This window comes from Calidris pugnax, unplaced genomic scaffold (genome assembly GCF_001431845.1).
Source record: "Calidris pugnax isolate Ruff unplaced genomic scaffold, ASM143184v1 scaffold5, whole genome shotgun sequence".
Lineage (NCBI taxonomy): Eukaryota > Metazoa > Chordata > Aves > Charadriiformes > Scolopacidae > Calidris > Calidris pugnax.
The window spans coordinates 4,352,741-4,379,685 of NW_015090814.1; the positions used below are offsets into that span (position 1 = coordinate 4,352,741).

Here is a 26,945-nt window from a genome sequence, read left to right on the forward strand (position 1 = left end):
TGTGAGAGGGCAGCGTTGAGGGTGCCTTCTAGTCACTGAGGCTCGAACATCTGCCAGTTGCAGGGTTATTTCTTGTAACGTGGCCACTTACCCGTTGGAGTAGGATGACACATTTGCATCACTAATAAGTCCTGACATGCCAGTATGTCTTGTAATGTCTGGCCTGAGGCCCACTTGGACTCCTGACTTAGAGATAAAGGATCAAAATTATCACATACATCATTGCGAGTGTGACTTTAAATAGGACTAGAAGAAATGGTGTGATATAGAAGTGTGGTAAGATTCTAGTTACCCAATTAACTTCTGTAGCAGCAACAAATAATTTTTTTGTAAAAGAAAAAGGTGTTATACTTAACGGGTAACAACTTTTTTATTCCGAAATACAGCAGTTGTGTTACACTTCAGGAGCGAAACTTTCTTCCCTCACATCCCCTGATATATAAATAGCCCTGGGTTTAAAAGATTCCCCTTTTAAAAGGCTGGGAAAGTAAACCCAGAATGGTGAAATTCAACTTCACGTTAATACTGACCATGTCAGTCAGTATTTTGACTTTTAATTTTGCCCAGAAGCCAGGCTTCCTGCTTTCCAAGAACAGTGTTTAAACCTGGAAGTCTACTTTCCCTGGAAACAAAGGATTTGCTTCTTCTGTTTATTTACTCTTTTTCTGAAGAAACATGACCACTTAGGCAATGGTTGCTCATCATATTTCAAAGAATAATACAGGTGTTAATTTTGTAAAGAAACTATTCATTTTTTCACAATGAGTTTTGCCATAGGTAGTATTTTAAAATGTTGTTGACTTTTATTCTCATTAAAAGAAAATGTTCCTGAGGCATGTAAGGACATTTTCATTAACTGGAGGACTCCCAATCCAAACAGAAGATTAGCCAAACACTTTTGGGATAAAAACCTCCAAGAATTTGATAGAATTATTCACCATTAACATTTTTAGGCAGTATTTTTGTGAACATCATTTTCTTTTGTTGGATAAAAATAGGAAGGAATTAGGAGACTGTAAATAGAGGCAAACACAGATTTTTAGTGTGAGTAATTGAACAAATGTTTGTAAACGTGTTTGTTTCTTTCCCATGTTAACCCATCTGAAACAGAAATGTATATATTTAGGTCAAGCTTTTTGAAAACAAATGTTAATTTAAAGTTGCACTGAATTCTGGGAGCCCTTAAAACATGCTGTGCTCTGCTGTATTGCTGTTCCACACAGACACCACAACTGTGGAAACAGCACCAGCCAAGCTGAATCTCCCATTCTTTTCTTAACCTGCAAAATATCTTTTTGTAATAACGATTGGCAGAAGAGCTTTATTCCATTTGTTTCACTGAATATCACACCAAAAAACCTTAGTTCAGTTACTAGTAGACGATAGTGTAATTCATTCCTGATTGATTTGCTCTTTCAGGGTCCCATTTCAATAGGTCCTCAAGTAAAAACATCTGTTGTTTTGAGTTGCTGTTTGTTTTTTTTTTTTTATTTCTTGTCTAACTTTAAGTTATTGTGGTACCTGAGAAGCCAAATGAGCTGCATTCTCTATTTTAAACTTCATATTTAAATATACAAATAAACTAAATATGTTGTCAGTAAGACTAATTAAAATGTGGGATATGAAATGCTGATTGTTCATGTAGCTGAAGGTTATTGAGGTCTTTTGGATTCAAGCATATTATATATGCTAATATAATTCTTGTCCTCGCAACATAACTTTACATATCTATTTGAACCAGTGTTTGCAGATAAATAAATGATAGATTTCATGGTGAATCTTTCTTTAATGAGAGAAGTACACTGGTGCTTATAGATATTTACTCCTTCCATAACCTGTAGAACACTTTGTTATTGCCACTGTGGGCTTCCCTGCTGCAGTTTAACAAGTGGTAAATAGACAGTGAATGCAATTTCCATGATGGAGCATGAGCAAAACTACGCACTTTGATGCAGAGACATTAAATGCTAACAGAACTCACCACACAAGCCATCCCTTTCCTGAGGAGACTCATCTAGGGCTAGAGAAGGCTAATACTACTTTGTTGGGTTTTTTTCTTTTTAGTTTTTCAAATGTTCATATAAAATGGGATGATTTCTCTGTAGATTTCTTCCCATGGGTGAATGATTAGTAAATCTCAGGGGGAATTATTCTTCTCATTCTGAGAATGTGTTTATGGGAAAGTGCCTGACTGGGTTCAGCATTTGTCACTGTTAGGCATTTGGGATTTTTATTTTTTTTGTTAGTTAAACCAAGGGTATCAATTTTCAAATTTTATGAACCTGACATCTTCCAGTGTCCTGTCCAGTGCCAGAACAGACCGATCACTGAGTGCCAAGAAGTCTCCGTGTAGGAAGTTCTGCATAGTATGAGCTGGACAAATGGAGAGACCTAGATTTGCCCAAGGTACTACAGCCTACAAGAATGACAAATACTATACCTTTTCAGTAGAGTAATCATTTGCTCTCTCAATCCTTGCCTCTCTGTGGATTTAATGTTCATTTAATATGTTGCTGGTCATTTTAGAATTGACCTACATGAAGGGGAGCACTTTTTCATGTTGTCTATTTTTGTAACATGTAAAATGAACTCTCAGTCAGTCTCTGGGCACACATTCAGAGGTTTAAGTACTTTACTATTTGCTGATCAACCAGCAAGATTGACCTTGAAATCAGAAACTGCTCCTTACTGCACTCAGGGGTAGCATCTGAGGTGTTCAGGGGCAGGCTGGCAAAGACCAATGGGCAGGTGAACAGTAGCTCCTTGATAGACTTGAGGCACCATCCCTGGAGGTGTTCAAAAGACGGGTTGATGTAGTGCTGGGAGGTATGGTTTAGTGATGATGCTCCTTGTTTGTTGTGGGTGTCTATTTTTGTCAGTTAGGTTGACGGTTGGACAAGATGATCTTTAAGGTCCCTTCCAACCTAGAAGATTCTGTGATTCTGTGATTCTGTGACTTAGAGACCATGGACAACCTGAAAATAATAGGTACCTCATGAGGTATTTGGCACTATTAGAATCATGGAATTATAATATCATTCAGGTTGGAAAAGACCCTTGGGATCATCGAGTCCAACCATCAACCCTACTCTACAAGGCACTCTATACTCTATTAGGTATCTCATTATTTTATATCAATACAGAGCAAAGCTGTTCCCAAAAGTGGAAGAGTAGAAACAGTGACAGGCTGGGCCATGATGACTTTCGAGGGCTTACAACAGCTGAACATTTAGTTGATATTTCCTACTGCTCTAAGAAAAAAAACCAGTTGTGATTAAATAGTTAATCACTGACAAGGAAGAGGTCTCCATGATGGGAAAGGTTTTGAGAAATCAGAATATTCTTCCCAGAATTCACCTCTGTTGTGGTTGTCTGGGGACTTTTTATGCCCCCCCCAAAAGGTAGACAGATCTGAGGGCAATGTGAGGTCACCTATTGCCTATGTGTCTGGCAAGCAGTGTCATTCTGGTGGAATTCTGTAAGGCACAGCAAAGTGGGGTGTGCAGGGAACACAGACAAGCTGTGGGGCTTTGGGATTCCTCTTTCCCCATCACTTTGGACCCCCATTTCACATTTTTCCATCAGTCGCTGGCACTGGATATTTAACAGAAGGTCCTGTTCCTTGAATGGTCTGGGAGGAAAATTCAGCTCACTCTCTGCCTACTGCATTTCTCACCCAGAAAACTCAAAATGCATTTGGGAAGTGTCTGTGAAAGGTTTTAACCGCCCCGCTAAAACCCTTGAGTGCTGCTTTTAAAGACTATCCATTATGGGAAAACAAAACAAACAGACAAACAAAAAAACCTCAAAAAACCCCCAAACACCAAGAGAGATCCCTTTTCCTCATTTTTCCAGTTTCTGAAAATCACCAGTTTAGGTGAAGCATTGAGGCCACTGTGCCCCATTCTCTTTGCATGGGTCTGCTCTGCAGTGGCAACCCCACCATCCTGTGGCAACAAGTTCCTCCTCAGTGCCACCCCGCACGGAAGGGACAAAGGACCATTTTGTCTCTCCTCCTAAACCCGGGGCTTGCCCATGCAACCAGTGTCCCCTGCTTCCCATTGTGTGAGGAGTAATGAACAGCCACTACATCAGATTTAATGGACCTCTCCCACGTCTTCTTTCACTCGCCCCTTTTCATAGCAAGAGAGTTATATCTATTTGTTCTCGCTCTGTTCAACAGATTGCTTTCCGTTTAGTGGCACAGATTGCCTGGCCTCGGGCAAGCCATCCTGTCTGCTGGGGGACTATCCATCATACAGGAGGGTAGGACTCAAACTGTTTCCGCTCAGCTGTGGGGACCGTGTCTGGAAGAAAAAGCACTGAATCATTGCATCTCGCTCTACCTCTCCCCAGGCCAAAGCAGCTCATTTTAGTCTCCGTGCTCATTTGTAATGAGTGCTTGTAGGAACTTGCATTGGTTTGTCATCCTCCTGGTGCTTTCAGCCTGCTTGTTTTCTGGCTTCTGCTGCTAAAACCAATGGGTTTAGGTAGTCTCCAAAATTTTAACTGTTTCTCCACCTTATACAGGTTGCATATCACCTGCAAAGATCAAGCGACCATCCTAGTTATCTATTTTCAGGCTTAATTTCATTTCAGTACTTGTGTAAATTAATTTTCATTCGCATGGATTCCTGGGGTCTAAATACCTTGCTCTGCGAGGCTACTTGTGAAATAGCCCAGAATGTGAGGCTCAGCTGTGCTTCTTCTTGTCTTCTGGCGTTGTTGATTTCTTGGCAACCTTCTTGCAAAGATTTTTTCCTCCGGTGACCTCAAGAGATCCTTGCTGGGTTGTTTTGTGTTTCCTGTTGCACTGACTGACTGCATGTGTTAAGAGTGCAGTCTGCAGACTAAGAAATGAGACAAACTGAAGATAAACTGCCAATCTGGGTGGCTGAAGCCTCCAAATAACTTATTTCTCTAGCAAAAACATTAGCAACAGGCTCTAAAAGATATAAGAAGTCCAGTTCTCACAGACATATTTGGTGCTCCCTGTGAAAACAGCACAAGAACAATAAAATCCCTCCTGCCAAGGTTTGTGTAATTTGAACGTTTAACCCTTAGGTTTTCTTCCTTGGTGGTCAAGCACCATTTGAATCTCTTTCTCCCTGACCTTGGGTGACAGCCATCTGACCTTGGATTTTGTTTTTAAAAATGTAGTTGCTATATCATGTTACTGTAACGCCTACCTCCAACAAAGAAGGGAAACCAGGTCAAAAGCTGCTTGCTGGCTTTACAAACCGAGAGGGAAGGTTATACCTACAAACCAAGGATTAAGATAGCCTGTCAACCACATGTGAGGGGAAGTTTTGCTTAAAAGGACAGTAGCTGGAGCAAGCCCTTAAACTACGTGACATTTCTTCGCTGGTAAAGTGCCTATCATTGGACTGAAATACTGCCTTTACAAATTTTTTTTTGGAAAACACAAACCATCAGTTTGTTTAGAAGGAGTTTTCCACTTGTGCATATGCACAGGCAGGGAGGCTACAGCAGGAAATCCTCCAGTTCAGGGAGAGTTCTGCCCTCAAACGTGGGCATCCGTTGGTCTCATTTCCCCACTTAACAACATGGAAAGAATAAAATCAAATTGAATACAGCAATGAAGTCCATAAAAATTATGAAAAACCCATCAAAGCCAAAAAGAAAAGGAAGAATTACCATCGTTGCCTTACTGTCTTGCCCTCCTCAGCACAAAGAGCCTGCTAGACTGGCATGGAAAGTCTTACAAGGACAAGAAAAGTAATGATGGGTGCAATGTTTCATCATTAATTTTAAGTGGACGCTGTTAATTCTCATTAGCTCCAGTTTAACAGACTGTATCATACTGGAAGGAGCAGGGACTCTCTATTATTTTTAAGCATCAATTCTCCCTCCCACTCTCCCACCTCTCCTCTCCTTAGAACATGTCCTGTTTCTGACACCTAAAAATATTTCTGAAAGTTTACATTGGCTGCTGTCTTCATAATGAGTGATACCTTTTCTGTAGATTAATCATACTAATGCATGTCCTCTAGCTATGCCCAGAAGTTGTTTCTGTGGAAGAAAATAGGACTGGAGAAGATACACTAGATGAAAGCAATACATAGATTTTTGCTGTGGTAATGAGCATCCATCTGCCGGGGAGTGGGGTTGCTAGACCTTTGGAAATGCTGTTGTTAAATATGAAGTTAAGATACAAGAGGTGGCTCTCTAGGTGTCCCTGGCAGCTGTTACAGGGGAATCTTGTTCCATCAGACAGCTGAGCAGGAAAGCTCTGACTCAAAGGATGCTCTAATGAAAGCCTGAATTCTCAGTTATGCTCGGGGCCTCTGGCACTTCGACTTCCCTTTACCTTCCAGTGTGAACCAGTCCTAAGGGAAATGTGAATCAGACCTAAGCTGTTTATAAGCTGTGAAGTAAACAAACATTAGAAGCAAAAATCTGCGGGAGGCAGGTTTACTGAAGAATGTAAAAAAATGGAACTCTGAGACACTGCTGGCTGTGCTGAGCTAAAGATCCGTGGGCTGGCAGGAGGACTGACAACCAGATTTTATAGCTACCTGGAAGCAATCCTATTGCCAGGCTGAATATCTTAGGAGGAGCAGCTAGAAACGGTGTATGGGAAGAGATCGGAAAGCTTCCCAAGGCAATGGGAGAAAAGGTAGATGGTATGAAAGGCAGAGCTTTACATTTCCATTTAAAGATAGTATCAAAGGTGCTGAAGGACGAGTTTGCAGTAGTGAAGCATGAGGAGCAATACTGTTGCACCTCCAAATCCCCAGACCCACCTTAACTGCAAATTTGGGGTGTGAGAGGGCAGCGTTGAGGGTGCCTTCTAGTCACTGAGGCTCGAACATCTGCCAGTTGCAGGGTTATTTCTTGTAACGTGGCCACTTACCCGTTGGAGTAGGATGACACATTTGCATCACTAATAAGTCCTGACATGCCAGTATGTCTTGTAATGTCTGGCCTGAGGCCCACTTGGACTCCTGACTTAGAGATAAAGGATCAAAATTATCACATACATCATTGCGAGTGTGACTTTAAATAGGACTAGAAGAAATGGTGTGATATAGAAGTGTGGTAAGATTCTAGTTACCCAATTAACTTCTGTAGCAGCAACAAATAATTTTTTTGTAAAAGAAAAAGGTGTTATACTTAACGGGTAACAACTTTTTTATTCCGAAATACAGCAGTTGTGTTACACTTCAGGAGCGAAACTTTCTTCCCTCACATCCCCTGATATATAAATAGCCCTGGGTTTAAAAGATTCCCCTTTTAAAAGGCTGGGAAAGTAAACCCAGAATGGTGAAATTCAACTTCACGTTAATACTGACCATGTCAGTCAGTATTTTGACTTTTAATTTTGCCCAGAAGCCAGGCTTCCTGCTTTCCAAGAACAGTGTTTAAACCTGGAAGTCTACTTTCCCTGGAAACAAAGGATTTGCTTCTTCTGTTTATTTACTCTTTTTCTGAAGAAACATGACCACTTAGGCAATGGTTGCTCATCATATTTCAAAGAATAATACAGGTGTTAATTTTGTAAAGAAACTATTCATTTTTTCACAATGAGTTTTGCCATAGGTAGTATTTTAAAATGTTGTTGACTTTTATTCTCATTAAAAGAAAATGTTCCTGAGGCATGTAAGGACATTTTCATTAACTGGAGGACTCCCAATCCAAACAGAAGATTAGCCAAACACTTTTGGGATAAAAACCTCCAAGAATTTGATAGAATTATTCACCATTAACATTTTTAGGCAGTATTTTTGTGAACATCATTTTCTTTTGTTGGATAAAAATAGGAAGGAATTAGGAGACTGTAAATAGAGGCAAACACAGATTTTTAGTGTGAGTAATTGAACAAATGTTTGTAAACGTGTTTGTTTCTTTCCCATGTTAACCCATCTGAAACAGAAATGTATATATTTAGGTCAAGCTTTTTGAAAACAAATGTTAATTTAAAGTTGCACTGAATTCTGGGAGCCCTTAAAACATGCTGTGCTCTGCTGTATTGCTGTTCCACACAGACACCACAACTGTGGAAACAGCACCAGCCAAGCTGAATCTCCCATTCTTTTCTTAACCTGCAAAATATCTTTTTGTAATAACGATTGGCAGAAGAGCTTTATTCCATTTGTTTCACTGAATATCACACCAAAAAACCTTAGTTCAGTTACTAGTAGACGATAGTGTAATTCATTCCTGATTGATTTGCTCTTTCAGGGTCCCATTTCCATAGGTCCTCAAGCAAAAACATCTGTTGTTTTGAGTTGCTGTTTGGTTTTTTTTTTATTTCTTGTCTAACTTTAAGTTATTGTGGTACCTGAGAAGCCAAATGAGCTGCATTCTCTATTTTAAACTTCATATTTAAATATACAAATAAACTAAATATGTTGTCAGTAAGACTAATTAAAATGTGGGATATGAAATGCTGATTGTTCATGTAGCTGAAGGTTATTGAGGTCTTTTGGATTCAAGCATATTATATATGCTAATATAATTCTTGTCCTCGCAACATAACTTTACATATCTATTTGAACCAGTGTTTGCAGATAAATAAATGATAGATTTCATGGTGAATCTTTCTTTAATGAGAGAAGTACACTGGTGCTTATAGATATTTACTCCTTCCATAACCTGTAGAACACTTTGTTATTGCCACTGTGGGCTTCCCTGCTGCAGTTTAACAAGTGGTAAATAGACAGTGAATGCAATTTCCATGATGGAGCATGAGCAAAACTACGCACTTTGATGCAGAGACATTAAATGCTAACAGAACTCACCACACAAGCCATCCCTTTCCTGAGGAGACTCATCTAGGGCTAGAGAAGGCTAATACTACTTTGTTGGGTTTTTTTCTTTTTAGTTTTTCAAATGTTCATATAAAATGGGATGATTTCTCTGTAGATTTCTTCCCATGGGTGAATGATTAGTAAATCTCAGGGGGAATTATTCTTCTCATTCTGAGAATGTGTTTATGGGAAAGTGCCTGACTGGGTTCAGCATTTGTCACTGTTAGGCATTTGGGATTTTTATTTTTTTTGTTAGTTAAACCAAGGGTATCAATTTTCAAATTTTATGAACCTGACATCTTCCAGTGTCCTGTCCAGTGCCAGAACAGACCGATCACTGAGTGCCAAGAAGTCTCCGTGTAGGAAGTTCTGCATAGTATGAGCTGGACAAATGGAGAGACCTAGATTTGCCCAAGGTACTACAGCCTACAAGAATGACAAATACTATACCTTTTCAGTAGAGTAATCATTTGCTCTCTCAATCCTTGCCTCTCTGTGGATTTAATGTTCATTTAATATGTTGCTGGTCATTTTAGAATTGACCTACATGAAGGGGAGCACTTTTTCATGTTGTCTATTTTTGTAACATGTAAAATGAACTCTCAGTCAGTCTCTGGGCACACATTCAGAGGTTTAAGTACTTTACTATTTGCTGATCAACCAGCAAGATTGACCTTGAAATCAGAAACTGCTCCTTACTGCACTCAGGGGTAGCATCTGAGGTGTTCAGGGGCAGGCTGGCAAAGACCAATGGGCAGGTGAACAGTAGCTCCTTGATAGACTTGAGGCACCATCCCTGGAGGTGTTCAAAAGACGGGTTGATGTAGTGCTGGGAGGTATGGTTTAGTGATGATGCTCCTTGTTTGTTGTGGGTGTCTATTTTTGTCAGTTAGGTTGACGGTTGGACAAGATGATCTTTAAGGTCCCTTCCAACCTAGAAGATTCTGTGATTCTGTGATTCTGTGACTTAGAGACCATGGACAACCTGAAAATAATAGGTACCTCATGAGGTATTTGGCACTATTAGAATCATGGAATTATAATATCATTCAGGTTGGAAAAGACCCTTGGGATCATCGAGTCCAACCATCAACCCTACTCTACAAGGCACTCTATACTCTATTAGGTATCTCATTATTTTATATCAATACAGAGCAAAGCTCTTTCCAAAACTGGAAGAGTAGAAACAGTGACAGGCTGGGCCATGATGACTTTCGAGGGCTTACAACAGCTGAACATTTAGTTGATATTTCCTACTGCTCTAAGAAAAAAAAACAGTTGTGATTAAATAGTTAATCACTGACAAGGAAGAGGTCTCCATGATGGGAAAGGTTTTGAGAAATCAGAATATTCTTCCCAGAATTCACCTCTGTTGTGGTTGTCTGGGGACTTTTTATGCCCCCCCCAAAAGGTAGACAGATCTGAGGGCAATGTGAGGTCACCTATTGCCTATGTGTCTGGCAAGCAGTGTCATTCTGGTGGAATTCTGTAAGGCACAGCAAAGTGGGGTGTGCAGGGAACACAGACAAGCTGTGGGGCTTTTGGATTCCTCTTTCCCCATCACTTTGGACCCCCATTTCGCATTTCTCCATCAGTTGCTGGCACTGGATATTTAACAGAAGGTCCTGTTCCTTGAATGGTCTGGGAGGAAAATTCAGCTCACTCTCTGCCTACTGCATTTCTCACCCAGAAAACTCAAAATGCATTTGGGAAGTGTCTGTGAAAGGTTTTAACCGCCCCGCTAAAACCCTTGAGTGCTGCTTTTAAAGACTATCCATTATGTGGAGGAGGCTTCTGACAATGGCCTGGGAACATGAGACCTGAGCCTGCTTGGGCAGCTGGCTCTCCTTCTCGGCACAGCAGCAGGCTGTCACCTCGCTGCCGGCTGAGTGCGGCTCACAGCCACCTCATCCCTCCACGGCGGGGGCACGAGGGAGTCCGTGAGGGAAAAAACACAGGGGCTTGCTGGAAAATGCTGATTAATCAAAACCCAGCTCTTTCCTGGGAACGCATGTCATTTGACAAACTTCCAAAGAAGCAGAGGAAAGTTTGTACTCGAAGTATCCTTCTATTCTGTCAATGTGCCTGATACCTGATTGGTGAACAAAACTCCTAAGGCTTTTAGAAGCCTAGAATCATAGAATGGTTTGGGTTGGAAAGGACCTTAAAACCATCGAGTTCCAACCCCCTGCCCTGGGCAGGGACACCTCCCACCAGCCCAGGTTGCTCCAAGCCCCATCCAGCCTGGCCTTGAACCCCTCCAGGGATGGCGCAGCCACAGCTTCTCTGGGCAACCTCTTCCAGGGTCTCACCACCCTCACAGCAAAGAATTTCTTCCTGAGATCTCATCTAAATCTCCCCTCTTTCAGCTTAAAACCGTTACCTCTTGTTCTATTGCTCCCTCCCCATCTCTCCTGTAGCCCTTTAGGTCTTGTTCTATCACTCCCTCCCCATCTCTCCTGGAGCCCCTTTAGGGACTAGAAGGGACTCTAAGATCTCCCCGGAGCCTTCTCTTCTCTGGGCTGAATAATCCCCATCTCTCTCAGCCTGTCCTCACAGGAGAGGTTCTCCATCCCTCCATCCATCTTTGTGGCTGTCCTCTGGACCTGTTCCAACAGGTCCATGTTCCAACAGGTCCATGTCCTTCCTGTGCTGAGGACTCCAGAGCTGGACACAGTGCTCCAGGTGGGGTCTCCCCAGAACGGAGCAGAGGGGCAGAATCCTCACCCTGCTGGCCGTGCTTCTTTTGATGCAACTGAAGATGCAGTTGAATTTCTGGGCTGCCAGCTCATATTGGTGGCTCATGTTGAGTTTCTTGTCCACCAACACCTCCAAATCCTTCTCGTCAGGGCTGCTCTCAATCCATTCTCTGCCTCAACCTGTATTTGTGCTTCTTTAAGGTCTAGGACTCCATCAGTCCATCTGCTAGGGCTGCTGGCTAGTCAACATCCTAGAGGACTGTGCTCCTGGGCTCAGTTTCCAAGGTCTAGTACTCCATCAGTCCATCCGCTTGGGCTGCTGGCTAGTCAACACCCTAGAGGACTGTGCTCCTGGGCTCAGTTTCATTACTTTTATGGTAGTATAAACATTCCTTTAAAAAAATCAGACTTCTCCCATGGGAAATGTCAAAATTTTGACTTTTCAACCTGACACAAAAGAATTTCCAACAGAAAAGGAATTTAACTTCATGTTTGGCTTTGTTAACCTTTCATACTTCTTAGGCAGGAAGTACTCAAGGAAATGTTCACAAATCCTATGATACCAGTGTCTCGATTCTGTTTTTCCTTGATGCTGATTGTTAGGTAGGTTAGTCAAAACTAGCTGTAGATACTAGAGGCATACGTACTTCTCAAATTCTACCTAAATTACTCTCCAATTAAAATGTGCACTCCATTAGTTTATTGCAGTTGACTATCAGGCTATTATGTTGTCCATTCAGCCAATTTTTGTCCTCAGAATATACAGTTAAATGTTTTCCACACTATCACTGATACAATAAAATCAACTGCTTCAGTAAAATCAATTGCTTCCACCATTCTGTGATCACACACAACCATGTCCAGAAAAATGAAAGCTAAATGAAGAACTGCTCAAGGGTGTGACTTTAAGTTATCAGCACACAGTGTTTTGATATCTTTCAGTGCTACCTCTTACAAAAGAACAACTACACACCAACCTTTCTCTGGGGAAAATGTACCTTTGGGTAATGCAGATATTAAACCTATCAGTATGTAAACAGTAAATTAATATTGAATTGGATTATGGTTATAAACTGAATAGAGAACCATAGAAATCAAATTAATCCAATCACACAACAGATTTTATCATTTTTTATTAACTTTTATTTTTCAAATACGTGCAATACATGTATCGTGTACTGGAGTATATTAGAAAGGGTAAAGAAAATAAAACCCAAAAAATTTCATGAAAGCGGCAAGGCCTAGATTCAAAGCAAGTGTTTCAAAGCCTGGATTCCACAAGTGTTAGAGAAAGAATGTGGTCATATGTAAATGAAACTGTTACAGGACGTGGATTTTGTTTGGTTTCTTTTCACCTTTTCGTTGTCACGTATCCTGGGTATAAAACCAGGATTGATGGAAAACTTTAGTACCGTGCGTATCTGTGCAGCAAATTTACTTGGTGTATTTTTTGCAGTACTTTTTCTTCAGAGGTGATATACCTGTGAACGTATTCCTGTTTCTTATCTGATATCCTTCAAAAACTCATTGGCTGCGGATAGAACACCTCTCTTAAATCTTTCCTTTGATGTTTCTGCAAACTCCTAAAGCTGAATTCTTTGCTTCAGTAGAGTCTGTGCCACACTTCTTCTCCGCAATAGAAACTATAGCAATATTAGTTCAATATTGTTGTCAGAGTTCCGGTTATGCTGGTAATGCACTGTGCTTTGTATTCACATAAAAAAGAAAAACACATCAACTGGATTTAGTGTATAAATAAATGTTATTTTGGTATGAGGGGAATTGGAAAGTCTACCACATCACCAGGGCGTAGCTCAGGTGAGGGCCAAGGACAAGTGATGGAGCCTGAACAGAGGTCTGGAGTCAACAGGGCTGGTTGCAGCACCTTCTCAGCTCTCTCCTTCCAGGCCACCACGTGGCTTCGTGTCAGAGCTGACCCTGTGCCCAGGTTGGCAGCCCCAGGGGGATTGCTCTCAGGGTCCCAGCAATGCCTGCACTCCCCTTTGGTGATGGGGAGGGGAAAAAAGTCAGTGCTTTTGCTCTTTGGGGTATCTTGAAAAGTGATAAGACCGGTGTTACTGTTCTTATCTTACTACTGACTACTAAATGTCTTTATCCTGCAGGAAAATATCTATCTCATGAGTTTCATTGAACTTGTGTTAATATAAAGGTGACTTTCCCACTGGAGGCATCAGGGCACTTTACATTTACACTAAGGGCAAGTAGTCAACTTTGATCTCTGACTTGCTTAATTTTTCTACTTATCTTTACGGGATGCATCATTCAGATGAGCATTTTTATGGTGTTACTGTTCTTATCTTACTACTACTGACTACTAAATTCCTTTATCCCCCAGGAAAGTATCTATCTCATGATTTTCATTGAACTTATGTTAATATAAAGGCGACTTTCCCACTGGAGGCATCAGGGTGCTTTACATTTACACTAAGGGAAAGTAGTCAACTTTGATCTCTGACTTGCTTAATTTTTCTACTTATCTTTACGGGATGCATCATTCAGATGAGCATTTTTAACGATTACAGATTCTTTTGAGAAATATGTTTTGGCATGTCCCAGATATCAATGTGAATGTGATATTGTGGTCTTTGAGCCTGAAAGAAAGCTCAGAAAGCAAGTGGTCAAAAAATGTTGAGGAGGTAATGTATGAATCAAAGAAGCTTGGGAGCCACTGAAGTGATATTTGTGATATTTTACATTAGGAAAGCCAGCTACTACATGGAATATGTGATTTAACTGTTTCTTGGCTATTCCTCTGCTAGGGGAGTTTCCGCCTTCTTCTGGTGCCTGTGATGATGCACAACTTTTTAACGCGAATCTGATATTGTGGTCTTTGAGCCTGAAAGAAAGCTCAGAAAGCAAGTGGTCAAAAAATGTTGAGGAGGTAATGTATGAATCAAAGAAGTTTGGGAGCCACTGAAGTGATGTTTGTGATATTTTACATTAGGAAAGCCAGCTACTACATGGAATATGTGATTTAACTGTTTCTTGGCTATTCCTCTGCTAGGGGAGTTTCCGCCTTCTTCTGGTGCCTGTGATGATGCACAACTTTTCAGATCTTTTCTTTTCCTCCCAGCACTCCCAGCTATAACTATGCACCAAACATGGATAAGCACTGGATCATGCAGTACACGGGACCCATGCTGCCTATCCACATGGAGTTTACAAATGTCCTGCAGCGCAAAAGACTTCAGACGTTGATGTCAGTTGATGACTCTATGGAAAGAGTGAGTTCAAGAAAATTCTGTGAATACTATCTTATTAGTCGATTACAAAATTGAATTAATTCTTTCTTTACCTTCGCCAACCACAGCCTGCAGAGAGCCCCTGAGCTACAAAGAATTACACAATTACAAAATTTAATTAATTCTTTCTTTACCTTTGCCAACCACAGCCTGCAGAGAGCCCCTGGGCTACAAAGAATTACTCCACATGTTCTCAGTAGAAATGAATTTATAGAATCATAGAATTGCCTGTGATAGAAGGGACTTTTCAGATCATCTATTCCAACCATCAGCCCAACACCACAAAAAGCATCACTAAACCATATGATTACAAAATTGAATTAATTCTTTCTTTACCTTCGCCAACCACAGCCTGCAGAGAGCCCCTGAGCTACAAAGAATTACACCAAATATTCTCAGTAGAAATGAATTCTATTTGTAGAAACATAGAATTGCAACTTGAGGCCTCTTGTCCCATGGCCTGTTCCTTGGGAGCCATCAGCCCAACACCACAAAAAGCATCACTAAACCATATCTCTAAGCCCTATATCTACACGTCTTTTAAATACCTCCAGGGATGGTGACTCCACCACTTCCCTGAGCAGCCTGTTCCAATGCTTAATAACCCTTTCTGTGTCAAAATTGTTCCTAATCTCCAATCTGAACCTCCCTTGGTGCAACTTGAGGCTGTTTCCTCTCATCCCATGGCCTGTTCCTTGGGAGAAGAGACCGACCCCCCCTCTACACCCTCCTTTCAGGAGTTGGAGAGAGCGAGAAGGTCTCCCCTCAGCCTCCTTTTCTCCAGGCTGAACACCCCCAGCTCCCTCAGCAGCTCCTCATAAAATTCTCCTCATATGTTCTCCGCAACATAGTGCCGAGCTCCTTGCTTGTTTCTTTCAATTGCTGGGTGAATTAGCTGACGATTTTTTAAAAGGAAAATTCTCCTCATATGTTCTCTGCAACATAGTGCCGAGCTCCTTGCTTGTTTCTTTCAATTGCTGGGTGAATTAGCTGATCATTTTTTAAAAGGAAAAAGTCACTGGGCCTAATATAAAGCCTGGTATTAACAGAAGATGCATCACCTGTGTGTACACATGGACAGACACAGGTGCACACATGACAACTTCATTTCACACACTCCCTTCACAGTTCATCCTTCAGCTGAAATCTGGGAATTGGCAAATCACAGCAACTCAGGTGTCAGTCTGCTGGTGTTTGCAGAAGCCAGGCAATGCAGTGTACAGCTAATTATAGGTAACGTGATACATGAACTATTAGGTGTACTTTGCATGACTTTTTGTTCAAAAATCAAGCACCATGACCAAAGATCTTCCCCCAGAGACATTTCTTTAAACTTTAATAAAAATTTACAGCCTTTTCCCAAGCCCACAACTGTAAGGAATGAACAAGTTGTAGACTAACACAGTAAATCAAATCTAAGTACCATTTACCCTAAAGCTGTAGCAGACATTTTTCCCAAGCTGTGTCTGAGTACACAATGACTTTTGGACATACTGATGTAACCATATTAGTGTTAACATATTTTGCTATTTTAATTTTCTGGACTTGTTTAATTTTCCCCTCTGTCAAATGTGAAATTAAACTTGTAAGTTGAATTTTTTAACAGCACAGTGAATACAAGATGTAAAAATGTCCATCCCCAGAGCGTCTCTTTTAACAACCTCATCGATGTCACGTTTGGTTCTGTGTGTTGGAGGGAGTAAAATGATGGTTATACGTGATTATGCACAAAACATGTTTTGCTATGTTTAATTCAGAGTTTTTCCTATGCTGTGTTGCAGTTATACCACATGCTTACGGAGATGGGAGAACTGGAAAATACCTACATTATTTACACTGCTGACCATGGTTACCATATTGGGCAGTTTGGACTGGTCAAGGGGAAGTCAATGCCGTACGACTTTGATATTCGAGTTCCTTTCTTTATTCGTGGTCCAAGTGTAGAGCCGGGATCAGTGTACGTTCTCTTATGTCTCTAGCACAGCTGTTGAACCTAATGTAAAAAATCTTTCTAAGAGCACGTAATTATCACTCTGTCTAGTTTGATTTCATAAAGGATGCCCCATTATCGTGCAATGAGTCTTACAAAGAGGCACATCTTTCATTTTGCGTGTTATTAATAAGGTATGATGCAGATGAGAAAGCTGTGTAGTCCTGTAGGGTTAGGCTTTGGGTTTTCCTTTTGAAAAGTGGGTGCTCTTCTTCGCTGTTCATCTTCTGCTTTAGAAGAATGGATGGTGTCACACCCTCATTGTCATTGAGATAAGAGGAGTGGCTACTGCACCTCCTTGTTTTACTGTGCTCAGCTTTTTCTCTGTGATGACAGTCCGTTGTATTGCCCTGCAGTTGTAGCAATTTTAGCCTTCAAAGGGGATTTCCTAAACTTTGCACTTCTGTAGAGAGTTACATCTTCAAAGCCCTGATAAACATTAATTACCATTCTATTTCCAAGAGAATGTGAAGACTTGCATATTGAACACATGACAACTGTGACCTTTTCTGTTGATTTGCAGAGTGCCTCAGATAGTCCTCAATATTGATCTTGCTCCAACAATTCTGGATATAGCAGGACTTGACACGCCTCCAGATATGGATGGCAAATCTGTCCTAAAGCTTCTGGACTTGGAGAGACCAGGAAACAGGTGGGTCACTGCATGTTTCTTTTAGCCAGTTTAGAAGCAAACACCTAAGTAAACCAACGACAGAGTGGAAAAAAATTCCGTGAAAATGAGCTGTGTCATGCCAATAACCACGGCTTTCACATTTGAAGAGTCTCTTAAATAGCACATCCATAAAACTGCAGGTATATATAAGCAGAGAGGTGTTTTTTCAAAAATAAATTGTTAACACTAGCAGTGCTATACACGGGCACCAGCAGTAAATATTATTATTTTGCTTGCAGGTTTCGAACAAACAAGAAGATCAAAATTTGGCGTGACACATTTCTGGTGGAAAGAGGGTAATTATTAGGGGTGAGACAGTTTGGGGAGAGCCTGTCCACTGGGAATATTCTCTTGTACATGCTTTCCTTTCTGCTCCCTCCTCTTCCTTTTTATGGTTGGTGAAGTAGTAAATTTTGCAAGCAAACTTACAGGCCTGACTTGTTTCCTAGTTTCCCACCCCTGGCTTTGCAAGCTGCTGTGCTCCCAAATCCCTGCCTCTGAAGTAATTTGAAGCATGCTTTTTTGGCGACTCTCCTAGCCTGTACCTCCCCTTTCTCTAACATTGTACTTGTGACCGCTTACATCATCATCCAACCTATTTTCTTTCCAAATCTCTGTTTCAAATCCAGCTGTGCAGAATCCTGTTATCAATTGATTTTGTATTTTTCATCACATATCAGAAGCATTCTTTTTTGTTGTTGTTCTAGCTAAGCAAAGACTTATGTGTAAATGAGATTTATGACTGTAACTGCTCCTCTTTTTGCTCATACCTCTTTACACCCTCTCACCTTGCCCCTTACTACCGTGAAAATGTTCTCTGAGTAAAAATTTTACAGGAATTTCTTTGTGGTACTTTGTGGCTTTACAGATTATGGAAATCTTGTGTGATGTAGTACATAACAGTGCATATAAGGCACATTGTAATATATAAGATATAGCCAAGCTAGTGCTGAATAAATATGGAAGCCCTTTAGTCTCTTCAGCTGGGCTTTTCAGCCAGGCGAGTCCTGCTTCAGTGTGTTTTGCTTTGTGAAAGAACATACATTTATGTAGGAATGGTGCTAAGCTGTATCAGTTAGACATATTTCAGCAGCTCTTATTTCTCTTTGGGAAACTTCCAGCAAATCACCTGAGTCTTTTTTTCACTACATGACCTACATTGAAGGTCAATAACAGAAGTGTGGGGATTTCTTTTTTCCCTGAGAAGACATTAAATCTTCAAGTAGCTTTGCTTTTCCAGTCAAATTCATCATCTCCAGAGTTTAGAAGAATGCACCTAAAATAGTCAACTTTATTTTTTTTCAAAGCAAATTTCTACGCAAGAAGGAGGAACCCAACAAAAACACTCAGCAGTCTAATCAACTGCCAAAATATGAGAGAGTAAAAGAATTATGCCAACAAGCAAGATACCAGACAGCCTGTGAGCAACCAGGACAGGTAAGCCACAAAAAACTGCGGTCTTTCACAGGGAAATACTTATTTTTCACTATGGGTCAAAAGAAATTGAAGAGCATGGCATTTGGAAGATAGCTAAAAGACCATTATTCAGGGTATCTTCAGAGTAAGAAAACCAGACACAAATTGTTCTAAGCAATGGTCCAGTTTAAGGTGTTGGAGGGCTGGTCCTTAGTTTGCTGTCTCAGTACAGGCTTATGGTAAAACTCCTGTGCTCAAATATAACATTGGTTAACTACTTTTAATTTGACACAGTGCATTGCTAAATATTCAAGATAATTCAATGATAGTTATGAATAAGGGAGAGAACATTTTTGAGCAGTGAAAGCTTGAACTCATCGGGCTAATTCAGAATTACTGAAGCAAACTAATGAGTTCCGTGCTTACATGTGATTTCATTTGCTGGGATGAACAACTGGGCAACATGCTTTGTAATTGTCATGCTTTATAATTTATTGAACCACCTTTAATAGAAGGGTCGCCTTGCTGTTTAAGGTCACTGTAAGGAGTCAGGTAGTGATACCCATACCCAGGCAGTACTTTTTCTTAATGATTTCAGCCTTAATGATTTCAGTGTAACACCTGACTGACACAAAGGTCTAATTGCCTGCTTACAGAACCACAAGTTACTGCACCCCTCACTCGTACGCAGCTCTGGGAGGGAGCTAAATTAAGAAAAAGTGACTCAACCCCAAGTTTTCTTCAATCTGTTCTGAATTAATGCTATGGAGCTGAGTCTACTGGGGAGATGCGGAAGGGAGCTGAACGCCTTCCTGCCGACACCACCTCCGACCAGGCACATGCTAGGGGCCCCAGGACACCCTCCCTGAAGTCCTCCCACTCCGTCCTCATCCTACACACCTCCCCGGAGGAGTGTGAGGTGATTTCTCCCAGGCGGGCGCTCACGCCTCTCCCTCAGATGTTTGCTCAGGCCGTAGGCCTGGCACTGAATATCGGTAAACTGTTTTGAACGGGAGCATAAAGCCTCTCTGTGCTCCTCTTCCATCTGCAGCCACCCATGATGCTTCTCCCAGGGCAGGTAGAGCTCCACAAGGCAAACCGGAGGGCACTGGGGAGAGCTCCCTCACTTAACGAAAGGGCTCCGTCCCTCCTTTTCCCCCTTCTCGTTCATTAGCGCGTAGTGTTACAGTAAATCCCAGTTAATCCCAGATTGGACTGGAATATGTTTTGGCTGGCACATCCTCGGTCAGGTCCTCTGCCACAGCTCTCGCCTCACACATGCTCCTTAAAACGTAGGCTGCTTTTGAAGGGGAATGCACAATATCGCAGGCTGGGCCAAGAGCAAAGTTTTCAGGAGTTCAAACGCCCCCATTGTAAATAGAGATTAAATTTGAAAAAACTGAACATTTTTATAAAAACTACGGGAGATCAATGGAGTCATTTAGACTGTTAGACGCTAAAATGTTTAGTTTTAAAATACCAAAATATTTTCTTTGCAATAATTTCTTATATTTATTACCTCTTATGCCAAAATTCAGGCTTGAAATAGCTTTACTTTTCCACGTGTGAATAGAAAAGGTTAAGTGTCCTGACCAGATATCACACTTGAAGCAGTAGGAAAAGCCCCTCACAGCTGCGTTCCCAGCCCACTGCGGAAGACGTGCCTTTCCATCCCATATTGGTGAATCTTGTGGGATCAAAGGGTGGAGGGAGAAGGTCTTGAATGGGTCCAGCCACAAAGATGATGCACCTGGAGGGGCTGGAGCACCTCTGCTGTGAGGACAGGCTGAGAGAGTTGGGGGGTTCAGCCTGGAGAAGAGAAGGCTCCAGGGAGACCTTAGAGCCCCTTCCAGTCCCTCAGGGGGCTCCAGGAGAGATGGGGAGGGACTCTTGATCAGGGAGGGGAGCCATAGGATGAGGGGCAATGGTTTTAAATTGAAAGAGGGGAGATTGAGATGAGATCTCAGGAAGAAATTCTTTGCTGTGAGGGTGGTGAGACCCTGGAAGAGGTTGTCCAGAGAAGCTGTGGCTGCCCCATCCCTGGAGGGGTCCAAGGCCAGGCTGGATGGGGCTTGGAGCAACCTGGTCTGGTGGGAGGTGTCCCTGCCCAGGGCAGGGGGATTGGAACTCCATGATCTGTAAGGTCCCTTCCAACCCAAGCCATTCTATGATTCTGTGATTCTAAATGCAGAAAATACACTGGCTCCACAAAGCCCAGCAGCCACTCCTCATGGCTGAACAAAGGACAGAGCTGAAGTGACCTCTTTTAGACCAATTTTCAGACCTAGCCACCACTATATATAAATTATTTTCTTAAGCAAAGAGACCAAAATTGTTCCGGATACTTCTAACATCATGAAGGCTTCTTGCAGGGGTGCCTTTTTAACACACACACATATACATACACTACGTTTACACAGGTGAGAGGAAAAGTGGTCAAAGAGAGCATCTGTCATTGGTTTTAGTGGCCATTCCAGCCCAAACCATGACCCAAAGTTAAATGTGCCTAGAGAAACCTCCTGTCAGACAGAGTGAGGGCAATTTCTCTCCCAGGGATGGGTTATATGCAGTTCTGAGAGGGAAGTCAATGTAGAATAGGAAAGGTGTGAATTTAAAGAGCGACACTGGAAATAACATGAATATCAGCAAGGCACTGCAGCCTGAAATAGGTGTCCGCAGGACTTTTTCCATGTAGAAAAGTTCTTAAAGTGAAATTAAAAGTTAACAGGCCAAATAATTTTATTTTAGCCCAGATGGTTTCCGAAGTGCAATGTGAGGCATCACAGTTCAAGGTGAGGTTCTGCCAGCGGATCTCCCCTAGGCATTTTGCACCTCTTGGAAAAGAGAAAAAGGAAATATTATTACGTGGGCCTTAACTTAGTTTTGTCTTTTGAGATTAGCATCTTTAATTTAAATTACATAGATGCACGCATAGAAAAAGATCTTCATTTTAATTATGATGGTTTATAATACTTCCTACATTTACTCTAACCAATTGCTGTTAACATCACTTAAATTAAAGTCACCTTCACTGAATGAGTGATTGCTGACAGATTTTTAAATAATTAAATTCCTGGTCTGTGGGAAGTTGCTGCTAAATGTCTGGAGATAAGAATAAGCATTTGCTGAATTAATACACCAATGTACTGCTTAGTACACTTAGAGCTTTTTCTTCATTTTAATTTGCTTTAGTCAATATCTAATTCATTTGAAATGGAGAACACAATGGGGAGTTAAAAAAGAAGAAAATTTGTTTTTCCTGTATTAAAATGAGGTGTGATCCTGAGACTTGCTAGTTCCAAAATCTCCAAGGATGCGGTACTCAGGAAAATAATTGCTTCAACTTATTTTCTATTTAATAAGTAATGTCTAAAGAATAAAAAAAAAAAGAAAAGAAAATAACCTAGCACAGTAAAGACACTTTTTAAAATTAAAAGTTTAAAATCAAAAAGTTTAAATCCAAAATTCAGGGGTTTTTACACCCAATGTCTATCTGAAAGTTGGTAAACATAAAAAATGGGGAAAAAAAAATTAAACATCCATATAACTGTTATAATTAATCCATAGTTCTTCAAATTCTAAATGACCCTTTGCCAAAAAAAGATATGAAATTTAGATTATAGATTACACTTAGCTGCAAATCAATAAGGTTTATGGGTTACCAAAAAAAAAAAGTTTTGTTTCTTTAAGAAAAAATAGTTACAAAATGCATATGTAAAGTTAAGTTCTAATTTCACCATGGCTTTTAATTCATTTAACTTTCTTTAACACCATTGGCAATCACTTTCATTGCAGAGCATGCTCCTCTTCCTATTTTTTTCAAAATCCCCATGATGGGAGGAGAGTTTCCAAAAGTTCACTCACCTCCTTGAGAACAAATCAGAACTGAGATGCGATCTTCAGGCAGTCATTAACTTGGGTCAGCAGTGAGCCCTGAGGAGGAGAGGACCACGCCTGCTGAGATGCTTTAGCATGAGCACGGCTACCAGGTCATGGGAAGGGAGTGCTCGCCTCTCCTCGGTGCTTGTGGGCTGCAGCTGGAGCCCTCCATCCTGGTTGGGACCTCCATGAGTGGAGGGACTTTGGTAAACTGGAGCAAGTCCAGTGGAGGACCCCAGAGATGGTCAGGAAGTACCGAGGAAGGGCAGAGGTTTGTTTAGCCAAGAGAACAGAAGGCAAAGGGGGGATCTAATTGCTTCCTTCAACTAACTAATGGCTAATTAGAGAGAAGACAAACCCAGGCACTTTTTGGAGGTGCACAGCAACAGAGAAGTTGCAGCAAGGGAAAGTCTGACTAGGTGTGTGGGATAAAAATGGTACCATAAGAGTGATTAGGCTCTGGAGCCCAAAGAGGCTGTGGAAGGTCCATCCAGAGATACTTTCAAAGCCTAATAATGTTGTTGCTACTTTGAGGAGGAGGTTGGAATAAATGACCTCCAGATGTTCCTTCCAGCAATTGCACATGCTCTTAATTTTTTGCTTGCTTAATACTTGGACTTGAGGATTTTGTGTATTCTTCCCCCTGCTCAGCTTCATAACTGGGGAAGCGCTGTTAATTTTGTCCATCATGTAAGTGAGTTATGGGTCGCCTGATCATATCATATTTGGACACAGACTTGATTTTGGCTCCCTCCCTGCCCCAGCTGTTGACCTGTGCTCATTATCCTTCCTGGTGGGACTTGCAGCACAGTTGGTCCCATCACACCCAGGGCCAGGTTGTCTCCCCCTGCAGAGGCAGCAGCAGCAGGGTGGGATCCATGCTCAGCTTTGGGGCTTGGGGTGGAGTATAAATTTCCTTTGCAGTCCCTCCTTCACATCCCAGAGAGCGCTGCAAGAAATTATGATGGGAACCAGAGGTTTTCTTTGTAGTTCGTACGCCAAATTTGTCACCGGTTTATGTGGTGTAACCTTCTGAGGTCACCTGATTGAGCCCAGTTGGTTTAGTAGTGACTGCTGATGGGTTTTAGCACTTAAATGCCTTGCAAGGTTTTTTTTTATATTTCATTGATACCTATTATCAGCTTTACTGTAATAAGGTAGACAGAATAGAAATATCTAGTCATCTGTAACGTTGCTACCCCTGCTGTTGTTTTTTAAAATGGGAAACAATCAGTATGAGCTTTTAGTTAAAACTTTGTTAATTTTTCAATAGGGCAGAAATAATAGCATGTGAACAAATGTTTCTCTGGATTAGTGCAACCTTATCATGACAGAAATCGTCTCTCAGATTTCCACCGAAATAACCTGAGATGAGAATACATGTTAGTTCAGGAGGTTTAGAAACAAGCTGCTCTTAAATCCTCTGGCAGGTTATTTTTGTTGAACTCGTTCCATCTTCTCACCCATGAAATTCTTCTGGATACTTAGCAAATATCAAATGAAAGCATGTTAACTGTGTTTTCATTTATACTTTTTCTTTCTCTTTTCCCTTACCTAAACGTGCTATTAATGAGTTGAGTTAATTCATAAGTATTTATTCTTTTTCTCCCCACCAGTCTGAGTCATAGGAATTTTCCTGAGGCGTAATTTTGACTTCTGGGACTTAGCACCGTTTCCCAGATAGCAGTTACCATTTGAAGTCTTGTGACTGATAGGCAGAGGGTCTCCAGTGTGCTGTTCAATCCATTATTTATAATCAGTATCAAATCCATGGCCAAACATGCATTTTTATCCCCTTACAAAAAAATTACACAAAGCACAACCTTATTTTAAAATTTTCTCAACAGGGGAAAAGACAAAAAACAAAAAACCACCCTCCCCAAATGAGGACTGTGAAGCCTTGTGTTTAAAATTTTAGCTCTTAGGTGGGATGACTCAGCAGCCAAACCCAGACACGGGTCTGTTTATTTTATGGGCACACATCTCCTACCATCTGCTCAGCACTACCTGCTGCTTTGTGAACAGCAAAGGTCTGAAACTTCTAAAGATCTGTGCTCTGCTGCCAACTCCAATGAGCACGGACAGGAGGCAGAATGGAAAAATGCATCTTGCTGCCCGTATTTCTATAACTTGAATGCCCATGAACTCGAACCGAGCTAAACAGACATAATACTATAACCCCCTAACCTTCCTCATGCTCTTTTCTTGTGCACCTCAGCTTGAGACATGCAGGTTATTGTGTTTCCTCCTGAGGCAGTGTATCCCAAAACCTCCCTAAAGAACTAACGTTCCGTTTGGAGAACACGCCCGAAGACCGTAGAGCGAGGTTTTTAGTTAGATTAGATCTCTAATGTAATTTGCAGTGATTTAAGGCTTTACAGGTAGTCACTGGAGACGTGTTGCTGAATCCAAGCATCAGCTCTGCGGTAAATGTGCAAGATTCTTCTGGCTCTGACCCAAAGAGCATGTTATATAGTCAGTACAGACCTCTTATTTCTCCTGTATCCTTCGCTATTTAAAAACCTTACGTAAGAATTTAAATTTATTGTTTGTATTTATCGCATTATCATATCAGCATTCAGTCGAAAGCATGTCTATTTGTACTGCTAAAAGAACACTTGCCATCAATCAGCTTACAGATAATATTGTAAAGGAAATTAGAACGGGGCTTATTAGGTGTAGTCTGGTTTGGCTCAAGTATCTATGTTCTCATAAAATAAATATCACAGACCATACATTTGTAAAGGTCAGCTTTATGACCAGCTGTGGAGTATGAATCAAAACACATAAGCCGGTAAGAGCTGGCCAGAAGTGTCAGATGTCTGGCCAGCCACTGACAGCCAGACCCCGAGCACCCACTAAAAACCCAACTAAAATTATGATACGGCATATAAACATCAGTCATGGATCCTCCCGCTTTCAGAGCAACCTCCTGATGCTTGCAAGGGTGGAAAGACACTGGGGATCAACCTGTTTTAACAGACCAGAGGTTTGAAGCTGGTTCTTCTTTGCCATCTGCCCATCGATACCACCTTTTCTTACTGGTAATTCAGCAGAGCATCTATACACAGGCTTAACTGGAAGCATATGGGTTTGGGACCAGTCATGTGCGTAAAACTAAGTACATACTTCAGTGCTTTCGTGAACAACAGCTCTTGGAGCCATTGCTCGCTTTACACCCTGCAGAGTCATCCCTCACAGCTGAGACAGAAACATGCCTGCAACTTAGTTGCTCAAGAATGCATAGGAATTGCCAGAATTTATGATACCCCTTGTTAAAATACCACTCTGTTTATGAGTTGAAACCAAATAGGGAGATAAGTTCCTTTATCTCCAAAAAATAATCCTTCAAAGCGTGGTATTTCATATTTCAGCCTAAATATTTCACATTTCAGCCTAAATATTTAAGTTTCCTATTAAGCAGAGGGCAGCTCTTTCTAGATTTGACAATTCTTCAAATTTAAGCAATTCTTAATCTGAAGTACCAGCTCTATTCTGGATAAAATCCAGAATATTCCCGTCTGAGAAGACGGTTTCACCCTTTTCAATGCACAACGGCGTTCAGCATTTTTGCCACCATTTTATCAGCATTCTATAACAGGAAGGCTTTTCGGTAGGATGGCACCTTAAAGGCAATTTTATGTACCAAAAAATATTTAGGCAGAAAACACAGATTATGCAGGAATCATTTTTAGCACTTCTTTGACGTTCTCTTTTTGCAAAGTTTCTATTTTAAAGTGTCCAGTGAAATATAGTATAAACTAAGTCCACTGTGAATTAAATGTATATGGCCCTATGGTAATGGATTATTAGGGGTATTGCTACTTAAAACTGAAAGACTAAATTCATCCTTTTCATTGGCTCCGATTTGTTTGCACCTGAGAGTGGAGGTTTATTGGATGACAGCAGGGGTCTCTTGATGTTGAGTTGTAACTACAGACAAGCCAATAGATTTGGCAGAGGGTGCTATGGAGGTGAAATATTTGATATCTGGGCCTAAGTGCCTGCACTTCTAGAGCTGACAGCGCAGTCCATGCATTTTTTATAAACTAGGGAACCACTATAACTGTGATACTTAAAATCAATCTTGTCTATACGTCAGGAATGTGAAATTGTGTGGTCTGTAAACTTCCTAGGCTATTTTCTCTTTCTTCCATTTCTTAAACACTGTGAAGTAGTCCAAAATTGGCAATTTTCATATAGTTGTTTCTGTTATACAGTGATTAATTTCTTCATTGTGTTCTTTTTTCC

At 41.1% G+C, this 26,945-nt stretch overlaps 1 protein-coding gene across 5 annotated transcripts in view; it reads left to right on the plus strand.

Moving 5' to 3' along the window:
* The window catches only part of SULF1 (sulfatase 1), a 154,487-nt gene that overhangs the window by 104,728 nt on the left and 22,814 nt on the right, over positions 1–26,945 (plus strand). For all 5 annotated transcript variants that reach the window (XM_014939652.1, XM_014939654.1, XM_014939653.1 and 2 more), the window contains 5 exons: positions 14,568–14,718; positions 16,518–16,693; positions 17,250–17,378; positions 17,639–17,695; positions 18,707–18,836. In XM_014939652.1, the coding sequence (XP_014795138.1) occupies positions 14,568–14,718; positions 16,518–16,693; positions 17,250–17,378; positions 17,639–17,695; positions 18,707–18,836 (643 nt within the window). The remainder of the gene's footprint in view (positions 1–14,567; positions 14,719–16,517; positions 16,694–17,249; positions 17,379–17,638; positions 17,696–18,706; positions 18,837–26,945) is intronic.